This window comes from Trichechus manatus, unplaced genomic scaffold (genome assembly GCF_000243295.1).
Source record: "Trichechus manatus latirostris isolate Lorelei unplaced genomic scaffold, TriManLat1.0 scaffold00080, whole genome shotgun sequence".
NCBI classification, from domain to species: domain Eukaryota; kingdom Metazoa; phylum Chordata; class Mammalia; order Sirenia; family Trichechidae; genus Trichechus; species Trichechus manatus.
The window spans coordinates 6,519,469-6,527,869 of record NW_004444016.1 but is presented as its reverse complement, the minus strand read 5'-3'; the positions used below and the strand labels follow the sequence as shown (position 1 = coordinate 6,527,869).

General features: G+C 49.3%; 1 protein-coding gene across 1 annotated transcript; it reads left to right on the top strand.

Annotated features, from left to right (window-relative positions):
- The first annotated feature begins 368 nt into the window (after window positions 1-368).
- Window positions 369-7,939, top strand: ECSCR (endothelial cell surface expressed chemotaxis and apoptosis regulator). The gene is made up of 9 exons (XM_012556853.1): window positions 369-429; window positions 3,724-3,768; window positions 4,085-4,135; window positions 5,372-5,425; window positions 6,102-6,215; window positions 6,613-6,711; window positions 6,924-6,960; window positions 7,643-7,739; window positions 7,931-7,939. The coding sequence occupies exons 1-9, from the start codon at window positions 369-371 to the stop codon at window positions 7,937-7,939; spliced, it is 567 nt and encodes a 188-aa protein (XP_012412307.1).
- The last annotated feature ends 462 nt before the right edge of the window (window positions 7,940-8,401 follow it).

Sequence of the window (8,401 nt, the reverse complement as noted above, 5' to 3'; positions counted from 1 at the left end):
CAGAAAAACCTCCAGGTGGTAAGTGGAGGGACCTGATAGACTACTCAGCGGGGAGAAGAGGGCAGATGGGGCCAGGTTGCTGTCACTGGTTATGTGCACAGGTCCTGGGGGAGACCACAGCGGCCCTGCCCCAGGCCATGAAGGGTGCTGAGTGATTCGCTGCTGCGGCAGCCTCACATCCTCATCTGGATGGGCAAACTGAGCAAGGCCCCTGGAGTCAGTCCCAATCTGTTTCCTTCTATTCTTTGACAGGAAGCTCCTGGAGAGCCAGCCCCACCCCCCACCCCGCCCCAGCACTCCCTCTCTCTTCTCCACTATGGACAGAGCCTCTGCCGAGCGGCTGTCTGCCCACCACACACCCCGCTGATATGGTGACCGTTGGAGCAACACAGCTGTGCTGGGCCATCCTGGGCTTCCTTCTACTCCAAGGTAAGAAGTGCCTGCCACCTTCCTCCAGCAATTCATCTCGGGAGGCTGGCAGTCCTGGGCACCAGTCCCTCCTTCAGGACACACACCATGCACTCTCCATCCAGGGCTGTCCCCAAGGGAAATTCCAGAGACTTTCCGTGAAGAGGATCAGCTGAATTGGGGGGTAATCATTACCAGGCAGTGGTAAAATAGAGTTAAACCCTTTTGTGAGGAAATTTCCAGGGAGAACTGGGGCCCTGATTGAGGCTGACCTCATGAAATGTGAAGTGGTTGTCTTGGTGTGAGACTGAAGCTGGAAGGTTCCTTCCAGGGTGAGGGGAGGCCCAAAAAGCCACAGCTGCCCCTTATCAAGCCTAACCCTCTGGTGATCTTTTTTCATGTGAGGAGTAAGTAATTGTTATTGGGAATTCCAAATGTTGACTGTAAACTCAAATCACAGCCAAAGGGACTGGAGTTAGACACAAAGAACTGTTTGTCAAGGAGGATGTACACCACAGCCTTACCGAGGGGGCTAGATAAGATGGCCTCTAGAGGAGATTACTCTGAAACAACACCTCTCAGACAGGGCTTTGCCAGCTGATGACTCCTGAAGCAGCTCATAAGGGGTCCTATAACTAGGGAGCAGTTACTGGGAACCATGAAAAATTCAGGAGATTGTGACTCACAGGGCAACAACTTCCCTTTGGTCATCACTTCCCCACCTCACCCTCAACAAGTTCTCGGCTGAAGATTTCTAAGCCTGTGTTAGAAGCAGCAGAGAGAGAGCAAAAGTGCTTTGGATGGGAAGGGGTGATGGGAAAGCTATCAAGCTGGACCTTTCTTGGTTGTGGGGAGAGAGGGCCTGAGTACCAGAGCATTCTGCCTCCTGGAAGGCCAAATATCTCAAAAAGCCCATGGGCTGGGGCAAAAACTGATTGCTGTCCCCCTCAGATTTGATCTGGGGCTGGCGACTAGGCTGTTGTGGAAATTGCAGAGATGGCATAAGAGGAAATAGAGTAAAAGGTAAGACTCATGAGGTGGCTTTTCATAAATCTAGGCTTCTCCCAGCTTCCTATCCACTGTCCTGTCCCAGGCAAATGCCAGGGCTACCAAATGCCCTGATAAACTCTATCTAATCCCCTAGCATCCCTTGAGTTTCCTAACCTCTCATTCCAAGAGCTCAGAGCACTTACTGTCTCCTCCATTTTGGTGGACTGAGGAATCCTCTTGAGGATATTCAGGCCCATGAAGGGGCTTAACTGTGGATATATAGAGTCAGGGCAGACTTGAGACTTGGAGGATTTCAGGGAATGGGCTAAAATTAAAAAATATATAGCACTTATTGAGTAAGGACTATCAGCCAAGCACTGTGTTAAATGCTTTATATGCATTTTCTCATCCTCGCAACAACTTATGAGGTAGCTACCAATGCATTTTAAAGAAAACTGAGGCCCAGGTCACACAGTAAATGACAGAGCCAGGATTTGAACTTAAGCCTGTCAGACTCCAAAATCCAAGATTTTAACTACTAAACTACGTTACTGAAGAAAATGGTGGGCGGGGAGATAGAGAGGAAGAAGATGATCTGGAAGGGAATGAAGCAGGTAGAGATTAGGCAGGGGAGAGCAGGAAAATAAGAAATCCCTATGGACAGTGTTCTTTGGGTACCTTGGTGCCCAGTACTCAGAGGCATCCTGGCCCGCAGAGGCAGACTTTCCCTAAATCCCTCCCCTACTCACAGAAGAATCTCTATTGGAAACAAAAAGTCTGGGGAGGAAAGGAGGCAGGAGGCACAGAGAGAGCAGGCAACTAGGACCTAAAGTTTGTGACTTTGGAACTCCTTCCAAGACACTAGTTTTCTTTCTCGATAAATGCAGGAAGGCAGTACACTGTGCCCTCCACTAAAATATAAAGTTATGATGTTGTGGAACTTAGCTGGTACATTGGATATGCTTGATCAATAACTGATAGATGTTTTCAGGACATGCCTTGGATTGAAAGAGTTCTCCCAAGGTCATTGTATCTGTGCCCACCTCAAGCGGGAAGGATTCTCTATAGCCTGCAGTTCCCACAAGTTTTAACTCTCCCTCTTTACCCCACATTTAATGGAGCTATCAGAGATGATGACCTGGAAAAACACAACCCAGGGTTTGGGCAAGCTTAGGCTTGGAAAAAATTAATTCCACACTATCCAAATGACAGCCCCATGGAGGAAGGCAGTGGATTAAGGAAAATAAACAGACCCGCAGGCTGCCATAGGCCAGGGCGGGCCCCTGGCACCCAGCCGCCTCTGTCTACCCAGGCCTGGGTTTAGTGCTTCCCTGATGATGAGGGGCCCAGGGAGCAGGAGGCCCAGGCTAGGGACTGTAGGCCCAGGCTGAGCTGAGGGACGGGAACCCAGCTGGGCGGCTCCACTTCCCCACGTTGTTTTCCTTTCACATTGTTCACAGGTTTTAAGAATGATTTCATTGTAGAAAATGAGGAAACACAACCTGAGTTCTCAGGTCTCACACACATAGCAGGATACATATGTGGACACATGTGCATACACACACACATCTGCAGAGAGGCTCACAGACATATACATGTACGCGCAAAAAACAAATGAGAGCTTCTGACTGGGGACTTCTGGTAAGCCACTCCTCTCTGGGTTTGGCCAACAATGGCCATTTCTGAAGTAGGCCGTGACCTCGAGAGTAAACTTCCTGTGAGAGTAATTTTGTCCCTTGCCCTAGAGCTCTCTGTCTCTTGTATATACCCCAGAACTTGCTTCCTGTGCAGGACTCTCCCTCCAGCTGGGGGCAGGCAGAGAGAGAACCCAGATACAAACTCTAATCCCTAACCGTATCTTATTCACAATTTCTCTCCATTCCCTTTCTTTGGGGTGGGTCCAGGATGACAGTCTTCACAGGGAAAATGAATAGCCTAACAACAGAGTGACGAGAACACTACCCTAGGGACCTGGAGTCCTGGGTTCTTGTTTCGGAAGATCACTGACCTTCTGTTCTTGTCATTAGTTTAAGACAACCTTCTCTGACCTTGTGTCAGGATGGTGTAAGACCCACATGGAGTTGAAGAGACAAGAAAGGACTTCGGGACTCTGAACCATGAGATGGTGGTAATGGTGCTACTGAGTCACAGTCTTGGAGGAAGCCAGCATCATGAACTAGAGCCCACATCCTTTAGTCCTCTGCCAAGTGTGTCTGCTTCCAGCATGGGAGGCTTAGAAAGCCAAACGGCCTGAGTTCCACTATGAGCTCTGTCCTGGGCAGGAGACTTACCAAACTAGGCCACATGTTTTGCTTTCTCTTGCAGGCCACAACTGCCAGCCCACGACAACCCAGACCTCTAGCTCTCAGGGTAAGAACAAATACACAGGGCCTACTCCAGGCGATGTAGGAAGGGTGAGAGGAGCTCTAGACCAGTTTTGCCCTGACCTCAGGTGATGGGTGCTGAGGCCAGAGCTTTCACAACATCCAAAGCTGAGCTCATCTAGGGATTTCTTTTTTTTTTTTTTTCCTGCCTGGCCTATTCTAACATGGCTTGAAAGAGGAGCAAGATGAATGGTTGGGGGTGGGGCAGGGAGAAAGTCTAGAAAATACCAGATAAAAGGAAGAAGAGAGGGAGACAGCAATAGGTAGCAACAGATCCCTCAGCCTCCAATGATCTGTTTCAGGAGCCTTCAGCAATCTAAGTCTGACCATAGAGCCAACTTCTCCCAACACGGGTGAGTAAGTGTGCTTGATGAGGTGCCAACCTCCTCACCTCCATGTCCCCAGCTATTCAGTCCTGCTTGGAGCCCAAGGGTTCTGGGATGGCCGGCAGAGTGTAGTGTCACCAAGCCTGCCCCACTTCCCACTCCATATCTGACTATATCCTTGCAGGAGTCATCCCTCCCTCAGAGCCTAAGTCCTCTGTCCAGCACTGGTTCCCCAGGTACTCTGCTGCTCAAAATACTAATCTCATCCAGGGAAGGCCCAGGGAGGAATCAGACACAGTGTCTGCTCTAAAGGAAAATATAAACTAGTGGGGGAACAGACAAGTAAACAGGACCTCAGATGGACAATTGCAAAGCAGGGTGAGAATGGTTAGGATGGGCATAGGCAGGAGGTGCTATGGGAGCCCAGAAAAACATCAGCCACTTCAAATTTGCGGGCCAGGGAAAACATTTCAGAGTGAGTGACCTCTGGAGCTGAGACCTGAGAAGGAGTTAGTCAGATGGAGATATTAGGGTGGAGGTGGTGGGGTATATTCCAGGCAGGGGGAGCTGTACAGGTAAAGGCCCAGAGGTGAGAGAGAGAATGGTTCTTCACCTGGAACAAAAAGCAGTAAAGGAGGATTTGGGACTAAAGAGTCCTCTCTATACGCTTGCTGGCTGAGGCCCTAAACAGGCCCTCGGCATGCTTCCTGATCCACAGCACCTTTAAAGAAGGCCTCACAGGTCCCCATAGTAACAAGTGAACCCACCACGCTGAGGTCAAGCACGATGGATGGTCATTCCTCATTCTCACTGGGCCTGCCTCAGTCCCAGCCACAGAAGCACACATCAGGACTTGCTGAGGGCCAGGGCAGGGGGTGGGGGTGAAGGACACTGGGGTATGTCTGGGTGAGTTCCTTCTTCCCCACGTCAGAAGGCCCAGGTCCTGCTCCAGAACCATGGGTCTTGAGGCCAGGATCCAAATCACCTGGTTGGGGAGAGAATGAGAGAGATTTGGTGGGGGAATAGAGACAAGAACTTGGGCCTGGTCATGATGAAGGTAAAGGAGGCTGGACTTGAGCTGATAAAGGAGTAGAGGGGAAGAGAGAGGGGTAGAAGAACCCAAAATGATGGGAAAGAGAGGCAGAAAAGGTTGGGAAAGAGCTGCCCTCCTCTTGGGGAAGGCTGGCCCTCACCAATCAATATGAGGGAAGAGCTGGGGGTGGGGAGGATGCCCTTCACCTTGGCCATGCTTTCATGGTGCAGGCACAGGTGCCCCACGCAGCAGCAGCAGCAGGAGCAGTGGCAGCCCAAGTGGAGGTATGTTCTGTCTGTGCTCACAATGCAGAGGACCTATCGAGATCACTTCTTCCTCCTTTCTCTCATCTCATTCCTTGGCTCTGGGAGTTTTTACACTCCCCAGACCTACTTGGGAGGGGAGTTCAGCAAGATAAGAAAATGGAACAGTAATTAGGCCTGAAAGTACAGTGAGTTGAGGAGGGGAGTAGAGGGGTGGCCATACTACTTTTCAAGAGGACAGATACTTGTGCCATTTAACTGGCAGCCTGGCTTGTTAGATCAGCTCCTGAGGATAAATATCCTGTGCACTTCTTTCCACCCGCTTCAACACTTGGCAAAACACAGATGGCTATACCTTGCCCAGTCTGGCTCCCTGTATCTGGGGCATAAATCCTTTTCCTCTGGGCCTCAAGGGGAGGTGGGAAAAGCATAATGAGAGACGGATCCTGAATCTCCTGGAGTCCTCTGGCACCAGCAACGTGAGCAACTAGCAATGCCATTCACATGACCACACATCATCATGGTCTGACCTCCATTCTCCTGGGATCTGGTTGATGTGGCAGGGAAGAAGTCTTTTATGTAGGGTGTGAGCTCCCCCTGTAATTTTTTACCTGGGGGGTGAGGGAGGGAAGCTAGTTCTCCATGCTAGGCTGTGTCAGTTCCCGTCACTGATGTACCTATTCCCACTCCATCTTAGACACATTCCAAAATATTACCCCGGAATCAACCACCATGAGCCTGAGGACAGGGGGATACTTGACCATCCTGCCTAGTCCCACATCAGAGTCGGTGCTCACCGTGGCTGCATTTGGTGAGTCAGGCGGAGAAGGTGGGGCATGGGAGGGAATTTTCCCTGAAATTGACTTAGACTCTGGGTATAGAAACACAAGTTCAAATCTCTCCCATTTATTCCAGGAGGGTTTGGCTAAAGGAAAGGCTGTGGTGGGAGAGAGCCTCCACTGGCCCTCTAGTCAACTCTTCTTGGTTCTGCTGGGTTCCGTGTTGCTATGGGAGGATGGGCATGGGAGGATGCCCTACTTTGGCTAGGGGCAGCAGGTTGAGAGCTCGCTTGCTCCACAAAGAAACGGAATTCACTTTGCTTCTGGAGCCAGTCTATACAGCACTTAGCAAAGGGAATTCTGGACTCCTGTTGCCCCTTTTTGTCCCCTTCTCAGCCTCCCTTTTACCCTATTCTTTTCTCTGTTCAGGTGTTATTAGCTTCATTGTCATCCTGGTGGTTGTGGTGATCATCCTAGTCAGTGTGGTCAGTCTAAGGTTTAAGTGTCGGAAAAACAAGGAGTCTGAAGGTAAAGCCCTGATCTCAGAGCCCCGCTTTTTCCCTCTTTGCTGGGGAGCTCCAGGGCTAAATTCCATGGCTGAGACCCAGACTGGAGTTGAGAGAAGGATTGGCATTTAAGCACCATGAATTGTGAGGGGTCACTTTGGTGGGCTTTGAGGGGCAGGCCAGGTGTCTGAATTACAGCATGTGACTCCTAATCTATGCCTTGGGTTTTTGCAGATCCCCAGAAACCAGGCAGTTCAGGAATATCTGAAAGGTAAGACTGTCAAAGGTGTAAAGGAAGAATCATCTGTCTGATCTCCCACTCCCCCACTTCCAAGAGGGAACCAACACTTCCTGCCTTACACACACGCGCACACACACACACACACACAAAATCCTGACAGCCTCCACTGAGCCACTGAGTGGACAGGACAAGGACAGGGAAAGATCTGAAAGGAGACAATAAGGTGATGGTGACAGGAGATGAATTGGAACTCTTCAACCCCAGAGCTAAACCTCTGAAACCCTCTCAGGAAAGGGTAGGAACTCAGATTCTAATCTACCCCTTAAGTAAGAAGTCACTTCCTGTATGCTTAGGAGCCATTTATTTAGTACCTACTATGTGCCAAACACTATGGTAGATATTTTGAAATATTATCTCAAATCCTCACGCAATTCTTTAAGGTACCTATTACTTCACTTTACACAAATAAAATAAGGATTAACAGAAGTTTTAACTTGGTCAAGATTACACAAGTGGTGAGTAGTAAAACCAAGATTTAAATACAGATCTTTTAGTCTTTTCAAAGTGCTCAGTTCATTATGGCACACATCAAAATACAGAATTTTCAGAACAAAGATCTAAGGTTCAACAACTTCAACCCCACAGTTCCTTGACTCCCCATTGCCCTCCCTCCTTCTCCTCTCTATAACCCAGACTCCTTCCCTACCCTTAGCTGCTCCACAGCCAATGGCGAGAAAGACAGCATCACCCTCATCTCCATGAAGAATATCAACACGAATAACAGCAAAGAATGCTCCTCAGCAGAGAAGGTGCGTTTTTCCTGTTTCCTTCTTCCCTTCCCCAAGTTCACCACCCCCCCGCCACCACCCCGCCTCCTATCTTCAAGTTCTAGTTCCTGAGCCAGAAAGGAGATACTTTCAAAGACCCAGCTTCTCCTTCCATCTTCCCTACCCCGCCACTTCCAAGAAGTTCATCCTTCCTCATTGTGTTTATTTTGCAGGTTCTGTAAAGGCAACATTGGGGCCCCATGGGCCCGAGGATGATGCAGTTGCCCTGTGACTGCGAGGAGAAAGCAATGGGATTGGTAGGGACAATGAACTATATATAAATTATTTTATTGTTTCACATCTACTCCCAGATCTAAAGGACACTAGCTTTCCTCGAGATCTGGGAGCAAGCTACCAATACAAGAGACTCTCTCCCATTTGGATAGCCATTCTAAATACACAGCCTGCTCCTCCCACTTTCTCAGAGTCATTGGAAAGAGCAAGAGTGAGGAAAATGATGAGGTGGATTGGTCTTTTTCTACTTTTCATTAAAATTATTTTCTGGCCTGCAGTCTAACTTCTTTTAAGGTTTCTGCTCCCATGCACATTTGTTTACTGAGAGTTCTAGCAGCTTTGGGATCTCCTTTCTTAGGCCAGGAATGCATGCAAGGTTCTGTCCCTGTGGGGAGCTCTCTGAAAAACCT